The sequence below is a fragment of the Elephas maximus genome, chromosome 2 (genome assembly GCF_024166365.1).
Source record: "Elephas maximus indicus isolate mEleMax1 chromosome 2, mEleMax1 primary haplotype, whole genome shotgun sequence".
NCBI lineage: Eukaryota > Metazoa > Chordata > Mammalia > Proboscidea > Elephantidae > Elephas > Elephas maximus.
In genome coordinates, this window is record NC_064820.1 from 101,990,778 (window position 1) to 102,010,217 (window position 19,440).

General features: G+C 37.1%; 1 protein-coding gene across 9 annotated transcripts in view; it reads right to left on the reverse strand.

Moving 5' to 3' along the window:
- Nucleotides 1-19,440, reverse strand: part of MCTP1 (multiple C2 and transmembrane domain containing 1) — a 610,169-nt gene that overhangs the window by 81,146 nt on the left and 509,583 nt on the right. For all 9 annotated transcript variants that reach the window (XM_049868369.1, XM_049868360.1, XM_049868332.1 and 6 more), the window contains one exon: nt 14,939-15,058. In XM_049868369.1, the coding sequence (XP_049724326.1) occupies nt 14,939-15,058 (120 nt within the window). The remainder of the gene's footprint in view (nt 1-14,938; nt 15,059-19,440) is intronic.

Here is a 19,440-nt window from a genome sequence, read left to right on the forward strand (position 1 = left end):
TTTTTTCTGTTCCTTTAAACAAAAAGCAACCAAAAGAATCTTAGTGATATTAATCTTGTATGTAACATAAGTGTTGAGTCCTACAAACTCAAAACCCTCGAAAGCCAAAGCTGACACAAACCTGCCAGCTTCTTTCTTATGTTTACTTTTTTCCCCTCCGAAAAAATCTTTGAATTAAGTGGATATTTTCCTGTGTTCAGAAGGAATAGATGCACAAATTCAAACTGCACAACTCAAACACGATCTATAAAAAAGCAACGCATCTAAATTAAAGAAGAAAGCACTGCTGCCCAGATGTGCAACTGCAGTAGTAAAAAATTAAAGAAAGAAAATGATCATAAAAGAAAAGGAGTTCCATATTTAATTTCATATTTATAGGGCATCCAAATGTATACAGATGTTTATATTTGGATCCATTACAAACTAAATGGCTACTTCCACCCTAGAGATACAAAGGAATTTAGGGAAACACATTCTTCAACACGGTCTGGAGTTTACTCACATCGCTTTGTGTGTGTGTGCACAAACCAACCAGGACATGTGTCTGTGTGTCAGTGGATTTATTACACTTGTGAGTAAGTACCAAATGAAATTATTGCATGTCTATGGGTTAGAAAGATGCATATGATCGCTCAGATTATTCTGGAGCATCTGAAAGTGCCTGAGGTCTGGCTAAAGACTTTTGTAGTCAATAAAACCATTTTCACAACAGGACACCTGCCTCTCACAAGATTTTTTGAGAAGGAAGTTTTACAAGATGAATATTTCAATTAAACTGTACATATAATTTACTCCATGTTTGTAACAACAATAAAACTCATAAACATATCTGGGATATACTGTTTTAACCAAAAGCAACTGCGTGTATGATGGCAGCTTAGTCTGATTCACGCTATTAAGGATTTGACCTTGGAGTATGTCAGCTACAGTAGTCATCAAGATAACTGAACCACTAGATGTAATAATAATTAGTGTGATAAGCTTGCCAGTGAGGCTGAATATATTGCAGTACAAGAGAAGGCAGACTAAAAAGAAAAGCATTAGTACTTACTGCTAAAAGACTTCCTGATTTTTAGAGACACTCAAATACAATTATCTCTTCTTGCAGAATGCATTTCCTTGGCTCATTCTGGGAAGTGCCATGTTGTAATTTAGGCTGATTCTTAATAGGAAATGTGGCTTTAATGTGGCTATCAGATGACTTTTGATGCACGCCACTGATTACATATAGCCTGTATCCTGCATCATCAACAACAGTATTCTTATTTGCAGGATAATATGCTTTGTGTAAGGTGCAAGGACAGTAAATTTACTTTACTGGCCAAGAGTATGTAACCTTTTTTTTTTTTTAGGTGTCAGCTTAATATGCTGAAAAACTCTTCCATTAAGAAAGACTAAACAATAACTAATACAAATTATATAATCAGTATAAGCATCTTAAATGGGTTTCTTTTCATATTCCCTTTTCAGTATTCTTAAATGCTCAATCTTATACTTACACAAAGCACTGTGAACAGAATTCCGCTGTTTATTTGAACTATGTCTCCATCTAAAGGCTTCACAATGTATTGTATTTTTTGCTTGCAGGGAAAATCTAATCTTGGTACCTTTAGGATATTGCATATTAATTCAGTTGAGTAGGGAAAAATAGGTCAACTATTAAGCTACAATGTGTTTTCAAAATAATAATGCTTTCTTGAAACTATAATATTTGTCAGGTTAAAAAAAACACATACAAAAGGCCAAATATTTGAGTTGTTTAATGTACTCTCTAAATGAAATTAAAAGATAATTAGACTTACCACAAATTTATTTTATAAGCTTTAATGTTTCATAGGAAAATATTTTTGTAAGTTAATAATAAACAGAGCTCAAATAAAAGAGAAAATGATGTACTTAAACCTCTATATTTAAAACCAAATTTCCATTTCAGAATTACAAATCTGTAACATAAAAGGCATGGTTTTAAATGCCTTCACACTTTAAAAACAACCTTAGGATTTTTATTTTTTAAGCTTCTAATGAAGGGTCCACATTATCTATTCAAAACATTTTCTGCCAAACAGGAAGAGGGAACTGCTATGACCTTGGTATAAGCACCATGCCCTCCAGGCTTCTCATGGATGTGCTTTGCTCTAACCCCATCATAACTGTCTGGAAGCATTAGAGCTGCATTAGGCACAAAGGTCTTTTTCAGGCAAATACACAGTTTAGCACATATATTATTGGGAAATACTATACTTTTGGAATATTACCAAAAACCAAACCCGCTGTTGTCGAGTGGATTCCGACTCATAGCGACCCTATAGAACAGAATAGAACCGTCCCATAGGCTTTCCAGGGAGCCCGTGGTGGATTTGAACTGCTGATCTTTTGGTTTGCAGCCATAGCTCTTAATCACTATGCAACCAGGGTTTCCTTTGGAACACTAGGAAACTTAAAATAATAGAATTTGGAAAAAAACATTTTACCTTGGAGGTTAATGTTAACAAACTTTTGAACTACACTGCTCTGTTAGATTTGATTCGCTCTTTAAAAACCCATAAGGAACGACCTATTCTAAGCAGTATGTCGGGGGCAGTGGAGGTGGTGGGGGAAATGGGTGTAGATTTGTAGAAAAAACTACTCTGACGCTAATTTGATTTTTCTTTTACTTTTTTTTTTATGTGCCTAGAATATTTTGAGGCAGTAGAACATTATGACAGAAAATTTAACTTGAAAAATGTAATGTTTTGAATGCCAAAAATTACGTAGAAAACCTCAGTTCTTTCCTTACATCCCTTTTTTTTATAATTAATAATAAAAATACTTTAAATTTTTTTGTATAGCATAATCACCTTGCAAAAGTAAGCTCTAATGGGTTTAGACCTACATTTGAACTGGGAAGAATGTCTGTGGTGAACAGTGAATTGTAGTGTAACAGCTTGAATAAAAAGAATGTTCATGAAATCTCACACAAAATCCCTATAACAATTGTATCATGAGCCTCCTGCAATATAACACAATTCTCCATGTTCTACGTAAAGCCTCTCTGGTCAGCTCATTATTTTGGCTTTACATAGTGTACTGGGTTATTGCTAAATTAGTGCATAATGCATTTATAATATTTCTAATACCAACATTTAGTTAAATAACCTTTATATAAGATTTATGTTGATTTTTTTAATTTCTCATTTAATGGCAAATTATGAAGAGCATGTTTCATAAAGATAATTCTCCATTTAAATTCATCAGTCCATTGAATATTAAAATTATGTTTCTGATGCAATTGAGAACAAATTTGTCCAGCTTCAGTGATTATTTGCACTCATAAAAATTAGGCTTGATTAATAAAATTTAAATGCTTGATTAAGTTGACATTTTCATGTTCCATTCTGATTTATTAAAATGAGTCTCTGTCTGCAGGCCTGGTCTGCTGGTACAGGTTCACTTTTCCCCTTCTTTTACTTGATATCCAGAGTAAGGTTTTTAGGAAGGAGTATTTAGCTTTTGGACTCAACAACGGTTTCAATGAAATACCCTGTTCTCAGCTCATGTGGTTGCCAGCTTTTGTCTTTATGTACTGTACATGGTGGAGATCTATGTTACAATACACATTGCCTTCTGGTCTATTCCATCTCATAGCTACCTTATTCGATAGAGCAGAACTGCCCCATAGGGTTTCCAAGGGTGTAATCTTTATGGAAGCTGACTGCCACATCTTTCTCCCATGGAGTGGGTGGTGGGTTTACACTGCTGACCTTTTGGTTGGCAGCCCAGCACTTAACCACTACACCACCAGTGCTCCTGTGTACTGCAATAATCAAGAAAAGTGTTTCTTTTAAATATCTATAAATATGACCTGTAACACGTCATGAAATTCAGTTACTAAGAAGATTTACCCTGTACAAGATTATTTTTGTTCAAATTTCTTTGTATGCCTTTTTATTAATAAAATACAGTTGTTTTTTTTTTTTTTTTTTTGTGGAACTTCCATATACATAGCGGGAGAATTATGGACACATGAAATCTTACTGTGTCAATGCTATTCTGTCTACAAGCTCAAAACCAAGAAGAATGGCAAATGGCCATAGAAAACCATGCTCTTCAATAAGTCTTAACAAGGAAACTCTTCAAGAGAGGTAGTGGCTTATGTTAACGTTAAAACTGCCACTCTTACCCACATTGGCTTGTCTGGTTTTACACAAGGCAAGGTGCTTAACTGTCATTTTTGAGATCTCGTTATATGTTCAACACATTGTGTTTTCTCTTTAATCTTTGTAAGACCCCAAAAATGTAGGTATTGTCCCCATTTTGTTGATGAGGAAACTGAGGCTTAGGAGAATAAATAAATTCGTATAACTAATAAATGGAAGGTCTGGAATTTACCCTCAGATCTTCCAAATTCCAAAGTTTGGGTGGGATCTAAGCCTCTGCCAAATGGAAGAGAGTGGTGGCAACACTTGCTTTAAAGATGTTTTTCCTGTTCATGTAATTTACTTGGAAACTTTGTTTAGGTGAATGACTTTCTCTTATTTAAGCAATGGTAACAGACGTTGAGTTATTTTTGAAATAAGTAATGTGGTATAAGAGATAGTTTCGTTTTCTTGTATAATGGAATAAATTCAGTAACAAATGACAGGAAATGCCCTCGAAAGCATACTTTTGTTTGGCCACCGACACGTACTATTCCAGTTCTGTGGGCAGGATGGTAGAAAGTTTTTTAAGTTAAATACTCTTAACAAATGTATACAATACTACAGAAATAATGAATACAAAACTCTCAGGGGATTCCTAATAATAGTTTCAATTTATAAACATTTTCCACAAGCAGACAAAGCCATATTATTTGGTTTCCACTTTTAGTTTTTAACTGAGGACTTGTTTTTCTCGTTGCCTTTCTATACCAGGGACAATAAGTCTCCACAAATATCCTATAAAACCCTCTGCCAACACATACCCACCACACAGGGCTAGGAATGCAAACTAGTTATGGGGTCATGAGTCAGCCAGAATGTGCTTATATTGGTCCTACATCTTACCTCCTTCATGATAATATTTTGAGAAATTTGGCTCCCCATCAGGAGGAGAGTGTTCAGCTACTGTAATCATTAGAACAAAAAACAGGAAATCACTAGAAATAGGTAGGATAACACCTCCACCGTGAGACAAAAACTGTGGAAATCCATTTTCTCCTCTCCTAAGTCTCACTTCCCAATTGCAGAAATGACAAAATTATGGGGGCTGACTGGAAAGAGAGCTGAGATGGTAAAAGCACTTGGTTTACACTTGGGTTGGACACTTAGAGCAACCATCCAGATGGTGAATTCTTTGGATCCATGGGAGGCTTTGAGGGGAATCTAGCGAGTTAGTTTTTCACATCCAGGAGTCAATTAACAAACAAACAAAAAACCTGTTGTTGTGGAGTTAATTCTGATTCATAGTCAATAGTGGCTCAAATAAGAGAAAACCAGATGTTTACGGGAGAGAGACTTTCAGGTTTCCTTCAAGGTTGCCGAGCCAGTTCATTTGGTGGAAAAAAAGCTGGGCATCAGGGTATAAGTCCTCTATAAGAACAGAGAGTATCTCTTTGCCTCATTATACTCTCCTATGCATCTCTGGAGAACCTGACCAGGTGAGAGGGATTCAGAAAGATGGCAGGTTGAAGGGTAGGGTGAAACGGGGGTGGAGCCAAAATATGAGGGTAACTGTAAGCATCCTCTATGACAACTACCACTAACTTTGAAGTCTTTCTTCTAAAGAAAGAAGTTTCCCTTCCAGTGAGGGGTATCTTTAGTAAATTGACTTTTAAAAATAGAAGAGTTTTCCATTACACATTTCTCTATATGAACTGACATGTCACGTACAGGAAACATTTATCTCCCACCATTCTACAATTTTATCTTTCCAATTTTAAGTTTAGCTGCAGTTTGAGAATAGAGTAAAAGGATAGCCAATAAACTCAAGAAATATTAAAGGCAAACATGGAGTTACTGTGTGGAAGGGACAAAATGAAGGGTGAAATAAGAGCTGTGATCACAAATTAACAGCTATTCCCTCCATTTCTTTACATACGTAGCGTGCACACACACACACACACACACACCCAGGATAATCTAAATGTCTTTTTGCTGCACACTCTGCATCTCATGGACAGACCTCTAATGCTGCAACCATTATATTCACGTACCCCTTTTAGTTGTTTCTCTCACTAGACCACCAATTGTCCAGGGCAAGGACCATGTCATAATCATTTTGTGAGCAACAACTGCCACAGTGCCTGTAAATGTTCAATACATTTTTGTTGAATGGAGATAATTATGTACAAGATTTAAACACTAATTTTTTATTTGGAAAAAAAGGCACTAAAATATCTATTCGTTTATCCAGCATTTTTGAGCAGCGATTATTTTTTAGGGTTGCTATGAGTTGGAATTGACTCAACAGCAACAGGTTTAGTTTTGGTTTTATTATGCTTCCACATTCGAGATTATGCCTCAACATAAAGTAAACAAAAATCCTCACAACTGGACCAATAAGCCACATCACGATAAACAGAGAAAAGACTGAAGTTGTCAAGGCTTTCATTTTACTTGGATCCACAATCCACAACCATGGAAGCTGCAGTCAAGAAATCAAAACACCCATTGCATTGGGCAAATCTGCTGCAAAAGACCTCTTTAAAGTGTTGAAAAGCAAAGATGTCATCTTGAGAATTAAGGTGCGCCTGACCTAAGCCATGGTATTTTCAATCGCATCAAATGCATGCAAAAGCTGGACAATGAATAAGAATACCAAAGAAGAATTGACGCGTTTGAACTGTGGTGTTGGCGAAGAATAATGAATATACCACAGACTGCCAAAAGGACAAACAAATCTGTTTTGAACGAAGTACAACCAGAATGCTCCTCAGAAGCAAGGATGGCAAGATTGTGTCTTACACACTTTGGATATGTTGTCAGGAAGGAACAGTCCCTGGAGAAAGACATCATGCTTGGTAAAGTACATGGTCAGTGGAAAAGAGGAAGACCCTCAATGAGATGGATTGACACAGTAGCCGCTACAATGGGTTCAGGCATAGCAACGATTGTAAGGATGGCACAGGACCGGGCAGTGTTTCGTTCTGTGGTACACAGGGTCTCTATGAGTTGGAACTGACTCAACGGCACCTAATGACAACAACAAATGTTCAAGACATCTTGATCTGTGCTGTGATTAGATGCACAAATGCAATATACAATTAGAGCAATCAGTCTGGTGAGGAAGACCCGCAAGTGAGTTATTACAATATAGTGAGGGAATATGGGAACTCAGAGGGGCCGTTCTCTTACCCTATTAGAGTGTGTGTCTGTGTGTTTGTAGGGGTGCGCATGTGACAGGGGGTGAGAGTGGCAAGTCAAACATGGCTATCTAGAAAAAGGATAATTAGTGGTTACCTAGGCAGATACGTATAAAATGTTAAAACTTTAACAGGTAGTATTAACATTAACTAGTATTTTTTTTTTTAGTAGCTCTAGTGGAGCAGTGGTTACAGCACTCAGCTGCTAATCAAAAGATCACCAATTTGAACCCACCAGCTGCTTGGTAGGAGAAAGATGTGGCAGTCTGCTTCCATAAGGATTTACAGTCTTGGAAATTCTATGGGGCAATTCTACTCTGTCCTATAGGATAGCTATGAGTTGGAATTGACAGCAGTGGGGTTTTTGTTTTTTTTTTTGTATTAGCATTAATTACCAAAAATCTTCAAAATGTTATACTCTGATCCAGAAATTCTCCTTCTCGGACTTGGCCAAAAGATATTACCAGAGATGTGATCAAATATTTGTTTAGGATTTTCTTTAAAGAAATATTTGAAATGGCAAGAACATTTGAAACAAACATTTCTAAAAAAAACAAAACAAAACAGTGTTTAATTGAAAAATACAGTATCCATAATGGTGAAAATTATGCAGCCATAAAAATGTGGCAGAAGGTTATCCAGCAACACAAGTAAAACTTTTAGATATGTCGCTACATAGAAAAAGCAGTCCAGCTAATGGTGTGTACAATGTGATTCAGTGTTTTTAAACCAAATATTAAGTATGATAAGCAAGAACTATATATTTACATACATAGGTATATAGACAAAAGGCTAGAAGGCACAGAGAGAGAAAGCATAGTACATTTGGGAAACTACAAGAAATTCTATCTTGTAGCTTAGGTGGGGACTATCATGTGGCTTGGGTGGGGCTTATTTGTGAAGGGTTTCCATGCCATGCTTGAAGTTGGGAAACCACCAAAGTAGCACAGTAATACAATCAGATTTTTGTTTCAGAAAGATTATCTTTCTACATGTCTGAGTTAAGGATACAAGGCAAAATTGGGTTAAGGTTGCCAGACAAACCAGTTAAATGGGCATTTCTGATGAGCAATGAATACTTTAGTATAAGTATATCCTGTTGTTTATTTGAAATTCCAGTTTGACTGGGCATCTCTATTTCTATATATCTGGCAACCCTAAGTTGGAAAGAATTCACAGAACCTCAGAGGCTGAAATGTGACTGAAACTGGCAAAGTAGATGTACTGAGGGTACTCATGTGCTGAACAGGAAGGGATGATAGCAGGGTGGGGACTTGAAAAGAATGGAGAAAATGTGGAAATCTTATTGGTTCATATCCAGAGCCTGATGAGATAATGCTTATCAATGTGTAGGGACATCAGTCTGGTCAGCTAGTGATTATTTCACAAAGCTAAGCAGTTGGTGGGAGCTTTGAAATAGGTTACAGGAGATGAACTTTACTACTGACAGATGACTGGACATTGGTTTTTATTTCTTTATGCTACTGATTGTGTTGGAAAACTAAAGGTCTGGTTCTTTTCATGGTCTGCCTTAGATTTTTGCAAGTTAGTGACCTTCTGAAAAAATTGAGAAAATTTCTGTTGAAATAAGCACGAAGAAGAAAAAAGTGATCGTCCATTTTTAGATGTGTTTACAGGCTGCATGACTCAGTGCTGCTTCTGTTAAGAGCAAATATGTGGTCTTTTTTGGTACTGAGATGCAAACGCAGGAGGCTTGTGGTCTATGCTACTTTCAGTGAATGATAAAACCCTTATTGAAGTAAAAAAACAAACCCGTTGCCATTGAGTCAATTCCGACTCATAGCAACCCTACTGCCCCATATGATTCCAAGGAGCACCTGGTGGATTTGAACTGCCGACCTTTTGGTTAGCAGCCATAGCTCTTAACCACGACGTCACCAGGGTTTCCTTTACTGAAGTAGAGAGGGTCTAATTGCACCTCTAAAGTGTTTTGCATATGGAGTACTCTCCACTCTTAGCTTGGCTTTGGCCAGCCTCTTTAGATCCTATTAGGAATACTTCACTTATTCGGTATTCCATTTATTCAAATATTCCACCATCGACTTCTTTAGAACTAAAAGCACTGGCTGAAAAAATAATAAATGCATTTGATTTACAGAAACTCAGGTCAAATAAGCAGATTGTTTTTTTTTTGTTGTTTTTTGTTTTTGGTGACTTACAATGACCTTCCTAAATTGTTCAATTAATAGCATTTATGATAGGAAGCTTAGAAGTCTTCTGAAAGCTTTATTTCTAGAGATAAGTGCTCTAGGACTAATAGAGACAGATCAACAGGAAAAGAACAACATTTAGCACTATTCTAAAGGTGAAAAGAAGAACCAAATGGTTTGCCATTTGTGGGAGCCAAGAAAACATTTCCATATTTACTAAGGTATTTTAGCAAGGCAGACTTTGGCTCAATTTGTGTCATAGTCAGATCGTGAGTCAGAATGATTTCATTGATCTACATCATTCTTCAGTCTTTTAATGCCTCCATTGATTAGGCAACTGAGATTGTTGTGTGGGAGGAATATCATGACAGTAAGAACGAATGTTCTTTTAAAGTGTAATTAAAAAACATTGCTTTTAGAATTTTCATATGTCAGAGAAAGTCAAAGACTTTCTTCACTAATATGAAGGAGTCTCAGCTTTGATTTTCTCCTCCCATGCTGACCTGGGTGAACAGAAGGAGTCCTCCAGGTCATCAGTGCTTTTGAAATTAATGGGAAAACTGGGATAGAACACTGGGTGCCTCATAGGAAGGAACTTGGGGACTCCTGGGGTGCCATGTAAGGACCTGGACATCTAGAAAGTGGTCCCTTGGGAGAGGCATGCCCAAATGTGATGCTCATGGGGAAGCAAGTGCTATGAAAATAGCCTGGACTTCAGAAGATGGCAGAACTGGATTCACATGCCACTTACTCTATAAAAGGTCTTAGGTTTATTATTTATACTCTTTGATTTTGAATTCAAGGATAAAACCACTTAGGATGATTTGCTTGATAGAATTACTGTAAAGAATAAAAGGAGGTGATATCTCTAAAGGTTTAGCAGGACCTGATACCTAGAAACTGCTTCATACGTACTCACTCCACTTCCCTGAATGAGAGATAATGGCAGTATAGGGAGGATGAGTGTTGTCTATCAAACTGTCTGCTTGATGGCAGAGTTAGTGCAACTGATTCTTCTATAACTGAAGGAAGAAACTTGCTCTAAAGGTAGGGCGAGCTATGTCTCTAGTGTCCAGGGAGAACTGTGATGTACCAAAATATAGCCTGTAGAGGGTTAGGAATACAAACTTTAGACATAGTGACCTGTATGTAAATACCTACTTTGGAGCCCTGGTAATGCAATGGTTAAAAGCTACGGCTGATAACCAAAAGGTCAGTAGTTTGAATCCACCAGCCACTCCTTGGAAACCCTAAGGGGCAGTACTGCTCTTTTCTATAGGGTCACTATGAGTCGGAATTGACTCAATAGCAGTGGGTTTTTTGGCTGAGTTACTGCTTTCTAGTGTGTGCTGTTGGGTAAGTTATTTAACATCTCTAGCCCTGTTTCCCCGTATGTAAAGTAGAAATAATGATATCTATCTCATAGGTGTGCAATAGACCCTTGGTTTGCTTGGCCACTCCATTTTCTTTATTCTCTAAGACTTGATTGCCCTGTCACAAGACAGGGCTCTTACAATCATGTGTACACCCCATGAGCATGTTCCCATGCTGGCCACAGATAAATAGACCATGGGGCTCACCTGACTATTAGGACCTAGCCCATTGGCTGGGATGACACAATCAGCTTCTCTCCTGGGAGAGGACTAAACGCAATAATGACTATAAAGTGCTTAACACAGTGCTCAGGGTATAATGAGGGTTCAGTAGTTTTTAAACCCCAAATAAAGACCACTTCCTGGCATCAACTTTCCAACTTGCAAAACTTCTGTCCACAGTAACTATAATTTGGATAGTTGGCACAAGCCTAATAGGCAGTCCAGGGAAGAATTTTCCCCAGGTTTTGGAGTGACAGCTCAAACCAAGAGAAGTATGACGTTCCTATCTTTATATCCTCTTCATGCTTGGGACATTTCTGAATGAGGCATGTATTAAACAGTTTTCTCTGGAAAAGCCTAACAATTCTTACGCTAGAAATTTTAACATCATGGTGTAGGTAGAGTGTGGGTAGATTCAGACCTCTCATTGCTGGTTTTTAACAAGTCAGACTAGGAAACGGCAGAGGTGAAGCCCCGTTCTGGCCACAGTTCCTGTGCGCACCCTCTGCATCTACAGCATTAGCCTCACGAATAGCTGTTGTACTCATCCTGTCCTTACTGGCTCAGCTCATTAACTGCAGCAAAACTTATTCGGCAAGGATTACGTCTCATTTTTTCATTAAACTAGAACAGGCACCACAGTGGGGAAAAGGTAGAAGGTTTCAGCTCCAGTGATTTTAAAAATCTCCAAGGAAGTAAATGTTCTCCTTAATAAACAATAAACACACATGAAATCCTTTCTTATTTTAGTATTAAGCTCAACTATCAACAAATATGCTGCAGTCAAAATTTTTGCTCATGTATGTACTTTTCACCTTTTACAATGCTTATTTTCCATTGTCTTTCAACTTCTATGTCATGAAAATACTGTCCTACTCTTTTTCTTTGCTATAGAAAGCTGGTCATTCTAATTTTTTTTTTTTAATTGTTTTAATACTAACTGAATTTTCTAAGCTGAATGTATAGATGACATTTTTTGGCAGAAAATTCTCTTCTCATAAAATAGGAAGTTTTTTTTTTTTTTTTAATTTGGAATCAGATAATAGCGTGATTAATATACCCCAGAGATTTCCTAAAATGTTCACACATACTGAAAGATTCTGCAATCTTTGGAGGTACCAATAAGGACTTCGGTCAAAATACCATTCACTCTTCCAGGGTGATGCAGAAGAGTCACTTAGTCACAGCATGGCAATCCCTATAAACACATTCCCTTATATGACATATGTATAGATAGGAAATCTCTAGCCAGAAAAGTATAATCCAGGTTTCTTTTCAAAAGGAGCAACCAGTTCAAACGCACAGCTGGGTATGCCAGAAAACACATAATTAGACAAATTGGATTTAAGAGTTACGTAAGGTCTCAACTGAGCCTGTGAATAACAAGCTGAATGAAACGTTGTGATTGCTGCTCTGGTGCCTGGAAAGAACAGAAATGGATATGTGTGTTTTGAGCAAATACAAGGCAATTACTGGGCGTTATGGAGTGTGGTCGGCATTCCATGAGAGTTAAACCGTAGAATGCCTCCCAGTGGGCTGTGCTGGGAAACAAAATGTCGTCCATGGCTACAAAGAGGAATCAATCAGAGCAGATGTGCCTAAAAGGAAAAGATTTGGTAAATACTATTTTGGAAAAAAGGGGGAGGCAGTAGCAAAATTTATATGTCACCTTTCAATATAAAAAGTCTTAGATAATCTTAAGCACAAGGGAGTCTGTTATATATTTTTTATTTCCTCTCTGAAAGTGGACCCTTTCAACCAAGGCAGGTACCAGATACATGCTGGAGAATATGACAAGCAAACGTACAGTTATAGAATTTTTCACTAAGAATAGTCAGACCAGTGACTCAATATTGAAGATAAGCTTCCTCATAGGACTAGAAAGCTGAAACTAAATTACCATTTTTTTCTTATTTGCAAATAATCTTATTTTTAAATTTGTCTCAAGGCAACTGAATGAAAAGTAGATATTCTTCTCTCTTGATAATCTCCCTGAAAAAAAAAAAAAAAAGGACCAGAAAGCAATTGTCTGAGAGAGTCCCATTTTCTTAAAGAAAATGTCCTGGATTAATTGACAAAAGTACCTATTTGTCCCCATGACACCAATGCTTATAGCATTTGGGGCTTGTCTCTCAGTGTGCAATTTAAATACATATCCATAAAATTCTTCCCAACAAAAATAATAACATTTTGTTTATTGACGCTGCCTAAGCATTAAAACCTCTATTAGCAATCTCATGTTTGGTTTGATATACTTTACAAAAAAAATGTTTTGAACACCTCTAATTTTTAAATCACATGCTTTGCAATGTGCGAAATACAAAGATGAACAAACATTCCCTTACCTCATATTTAAAGCCTAGGAAGGGAATGAGAAATAATACAAAAAAAATAGAGAAATCAACTTGGTGCGTTGATGGCAACTTTGCCAGGTACTTGGTGGTTAGGCATCAGATTTTTTTCCTTTATTTTGATGATAAAGTCATTTTGAAGAAGCATATTTTGCTGTGTTCCATTTAACAAAGAAGTTTTTTTTTTTTTATGTCACAGGTATATCTGTAGAACCCTTATGATGCTAATTATCATGATCAAATAACTCTGTTTCTTGCATCATTTTATGGGCATAAATAAGTGGCAAAAAATCCTGATTAGTAATCAGATGGAGACTGTTAATTGTGAATTAAAAACAAAAAAAAACTCTATGTAATTCGGTGAGGACATATAAGTACAAAGTAGATTCTCGTGTTTGACAAATCTTTAAATTATTTTCAACAGCTGTCTATCAGGTTACCAAGTTTCCAAATGTTTCACTTGGAGAAGCCTCTCCCACCACCCCAATTTTTACACATATGAGAAAGCACTTGAAAAAGTTGTGTTTGCTAGGGGTGTGCTGACTCAGGCAAATCCAATAGAAACAACCCAACAGGAACAAAGGATGGCAAGAGAACAACAAATGTGATTATAGTGTGGCTAGCTTCTGTTCTTCTCAGTCTAAAACTCCTATGCAGAGAGGAAAAGTTGTCTCACACGTGCCGAAAAAACTTCCAAAAATGTCAAAGAAGGGAGGTGAGTTTTGTATAAATTCCCCTGGGTTAAATAAAAGCTCTTCCCCCTTGAGCTGGTATCATAATACACCCTTGATACAGAGAAGGATATTTGCTGTGAATGTTCATTGAATTAAGGTGCTTTATGCACTTTGCCAGACCAGTAACCACCAATGGGTCCTCCGCCTTCCACCGAAAGAACACAGAGAAATGTCTTAAATTATATACGTTTTAGTAAATAGGGGCCCTGGTGGTGCAGTGTTTAGGCATTTGGCTGCTAATCAAAAGGTCGGCAGTTTGAATCCACCAGTTGCTCCTTGGAAACTCTATGGGGCAGTTCTCCTCTGTCCTATAGGGTTGCTATGAGTTGAAATGGATGGCAGTGGTTTTTTTTTTTTTCAGGAAATAAGTAAATGAATGTCTTAGGTAAAAACAAAATACATTTGTTTGATCTGATCATTATTTTGTGACATTATGCCTTAATTCAAAGTTCTTTAAGACATAAAAACAAATAAGAATTTAAAGAACAACCATTTGAAATATTACCCATTTATGATTAAATATCATAGTGTATTCCTTGGTGTGCTTCCTACTTCAGTTCCAAACAAGATGAGTAAGGTTAAAAAACAGGTGAATAGTTTCTATTGTGTTAGGGCCTACGTGTTGGTTTTGAATAGATAAAATTTTCCTCTAAACTTGAGTATTTAGAGACAGAATTTCTGGTTTGTAAAACCAAATTCAACGTTGATCTTGTCAGAAGGACTAGGAATAAGAACAAATACACATACGAGTCAGAAAGTAGAGACTTACTGTATCACGTTGCCTGTTATCTTTCCCTGATATTATCAAGAAGTAGTTCCATGTCAACAGTAACAATAAAACCAGTGGTATCATGTAGAGCTCAAAGTTCCAGACAACAAAGAGAAAGAGCTGGAGAAGAAAGAAGAAAGAAAAAAAGATGAGTCGACTCTGAATTTCATTAAATGGACTCTCTTATCCATACTCCACTTCAAAAAACACAAAACTAAATGGTTCAGAATAGGAGGATTTATCTTGAAAACAAAGCCTTGAGAACTTGTTAGGCATTTTTCTGAAAGCACAACTGGCACCTGGAGAGTCACTGTTAAGATATTTACTTTGTTTAATTTCTGTCAAGGAAAAACTGACAACTTTACATTTTTAAAGAGGCAATTTTAATTTTTCTTCTCCAGTGAAATTATTGTTAGGCCAGATTTAAAAAAAAAAAAAAGCAAAATGAGCTTACCTGCACTGCCGGAAATAGCCATCTATCTGCCTTAATGACAAAGAATGAACCACTATTTAATACCAGGGACTGTTTTTTTTTGTGTGTGTGTTTTCTTTAAATTTCACTTGGATAACACAATATAATAAGCATAACAAAACCAAAAAACCAAACCCGTTGCCATCCAGTAGATTCCAACTCAGGATCATATAGGACAGGGTAGAACTGCCCCATAGGGTTTCCAAGGGGCACCTGGTGGATTTGAACTGCCGACCTTTTAGTTAGCAGCTGTAGCTCTTAACCACTACATCACCAGGGTTTCCAATAAGCATAACAGTAAGATGAAAATACCAAATCTACACCAGAGAGCCCGGAGATTTCACATTATGAGTAAAAAGCACTGTCGCCAACACCCGGAAAAAAAGAGGTTGTTTTAACATTCAGCGTTGCCACAGAAATCAATCAGCTATAAAAACAAAGACTAACTTTGTCAAGGGAAATTAAAAAATGTCTATTTCTATTCTTTATTAAAAAAAACTACCTCCTTTTCTAGATACATAAACTATTTTTTATTGTAGGACAAATGTTAGATTAAGAACTCACCTAGGCTGGTAGATGGAGCCATTCTAAGAGTCATCTCCATTGTAAACCATCACAACATTGGATATAAAGTGTGACTCCCTTCCTACACCCCACCAGACACTTTTGACCCTGGACAAACCATTTACGTTCTCTGGGTCTGTAGCTCCTGCTGTCAAATTAAAGTTAAAGCTACATCAAATCATAGTTAAGAGCCAGATTCCAAACCTGACTTGTTGCTAACTACTTGGCTTAGTTTCTTTATGTGTAAAATGAGAATAATAAAGTATATCCATCTCACAGGTGATGAGAATTAAAAAGGTGAAACGTAAAGGATTTAGCATGCTGCTTGGCACTCAGTAGGTGCTCGAACACACACACACATACACACACATACACTATTGTGTAAACACTATCAATACCTTATAAAACTACAAGTTATTTACACGTTAGCTAATTAGTAACATCCTCAGGTAACACATATTCTAATATTGAAAGCTAGAAAGTTATCTGCCTGCTAAGATTTAGCTAAACCATACTGTAACTGGGAATTTGAGCCAGCTGTTTGGAATAAGGAAACCCTGGTGGCATAGTGGAATACCCTGTCCCTTTTTTTATAGTGTTGCTATGAGTTGGAATCGACTCAACAGCAATGGGTATGGGGTTGGAGTAATACAAATATCTTGGGTTTGATAGTTCAGGAGGGTTAGGGACAGTGTCCTAAGGACACCCCCGTGGGGCTTAGCAACGTTGGCTGTTTGCAGCCTTCTTAAAAAATCTCAGTCAAGCCTACACCCTATTCAAATGGCAGGGAAAATTAAACTGTGTGGAGTGCCAGAGAGACCCCTGACCTGAGGGCCAGAAGACACAGGTTTCTGGCCTCAGACAGTCACTTTGCCTAAGTGCTTTTATCCTAAACAGAGGATCTATGGATCTGATCACCTCTAACATCTCGTTCTTGAAATTTTAAATGACTTTATGACATTACCGTACCATCCTATATTTTTTTATGTGAAATTTAATTTTGAAAATTGTATATTTCACTCAATTCTTTGATATTCCAATCTAGATAGACACAAAAAAAGCAAAAGTAATGATTTAGTAACCTAAGAAATGATATTTGGACAGAATTACACAGTTAACTATAGATTCAAGGTCCTGAATAAGGAAAATCCAAGCATTTAATGCACTAAACATGAACCATATTTTTCTTTCACTAGAAAAGTAGGGCGATTTCCATAAAAATAAAGTAATTCCATTTAAATTTTGAATTCATGTAAGATATATAAAAATAATTAAAATTATAATCAACTACTATGATTATTATATTGAAATGTATTTTATAAAGACATTTCTTTATTCAGGAAGTGAAATATAGTATATTTGACAGATGACAACAAATATAAAAGAAAAAAATATTTCTGCCTACAGTCCATATTAAGTCTTTATACATTATTTCTAACATTTAGGTGTCACTAGAATATAAGCTCCTTAAGGGTCGGGGCGGGGGGGTTCCTTTTTGTTCACTTTTTCTATCTCCAGAGCATAGAACAGTGTTTGGGATGGACATAGTAGGTGCTCAATAAGTATGTATTTGTTGAATGAATAAATAAATGGACCCTGGGTTCCCAAGTCATTTAGCAGAAGTCAAATTACTTACATTATTAAAAGTACCATAGAGCTGAATACTAAGGTGCGCCTGACCCAAGCCAAGGTATTTTCAATCACATAATGTGCATGTGAAAGCTGGACAATAAATGAGGAAGACAGAAGAATGGACACCTTTGAATTGTGGTGTTGGTGAGGAATATTGAATATACCATGGACTGCCAAAAGAATGAACAAATTCGTCTTAGAAGAAGTACAGCCAGAATGCTCCTTAGAGGCAAGGATGGTGAGACTGCATCTTAACATACTTTGGACATGTTGTCAGGAGGGATCAGTCCCTGGAGAAGGCCATCATGCTTGGCAGAGTACAGGGTCAGCGGAAAAGGGGAAGACCCTCAACGAGGTGGACTGACACAGTGGCTGCAACAATGAGCTCAAGCATAACAACTTTTTTAAGGATGGCTCAGGACCGGGCAATGTTTCGTTCTGTTGTGCACAGGGTCGCTATGAGTCGGAACTGACTCGATGGCACCTAACAACAACAACTATAGAGCTACCATATTAAACTAAGTAACTTCAGGAAAATGCATCCAGAATTACAACCTGGGATGCCACTAACACATTTCTTCTTGTGGCGTATAAGCCTACCTTAGTACTTCTTCTAGACAAGATTCTCTTTCCATCTTCGCTTTGCAGTCATGCACTGCCTTGGGTATTATGTTCTGTCTGCAGTCTTTCCACTTTGACTTTCCTATATATTTGCCCTTTCCAAGGGCATTCACTTGACTCAGCATGTTCAGACCTCATGGATGGGACTCAGATTATTCTACTAATAACCAACTAACCATTTGTCATTGAGTTGATTCCAATTCATTGCAACTCCATGTGTGTCAGAGTAGAACTGTGCTCCATGGAGTTTTTGAGCACTGGTATTTAAGAAGTAAATTGCCAGGCCTTTCTTCCAAGGCACATTTGGGTGGACTTGAACTTCTAACCTTTTGGTTAGCAGCTGAGCACGTTAACTATTTACACCACCCAGAGACTCCATTCCATTGCTAAGTACCACCAATTGTAATCATTTTTAACTTATTGAGCAGACATTCCCCCATGTTCACTCATTGGTGTCTGTTAGATTCCTCATGTTACCCATAATAAACTTTCTTGTAATATCCACTTATTGGTGTGAGTTTTAGGCCTTATATAGGTGTTACATAGACTAAACTTTCTAGTTGTTAATCCTGCAGGTAATCAAGACTTCTATCATGCTTTTTCCTTCTGCAGGTTCAATATCACCAGTTCCTTTAAGCATCAATTACAGTTATGGTTTCTGAGCACTTCCCCATTCTGGACATCTTTCTCTTACCACATCTAAATTAATATATCAATAAACCAAAAAAACCCAAACCACTTGCCATAAAGTTGACTCTGACTCATAGCAACCACACATGAGTCAGTGTAGAACTCTGCTCCACAGGGTTTTCAGTGGCTAATTTTTTGGAAATAGACCACCAGGCCTTTCTTCTGAGGCATCTCTGGATAAACTCAAACCACCAACCTTTTCATTAGCGACAAAGTACTTAACCATTTTTGTCACCCAGGGACCTAACATATCAATAAACCAAAAAACAAAAACCATTGCCATTGAGTCAATTCTGACTCATAGCAACCCTATAGAACAGGGTAGAACTGTCCCCTCAGGTTTCCAAGGCTGTAATCTTTACAGAAGCAGTTCAAACCACCAGTGTTTTGGATAGCAGTCAAGCACTTAACCACTGTGCCACCTAGGCTCCAATATATCAATAGCTTTCTTAAAATATTGCACTGAGAACTGACACATTACTCAAATACCTATGGTATTTATATGTCCTAACCACAATCGACT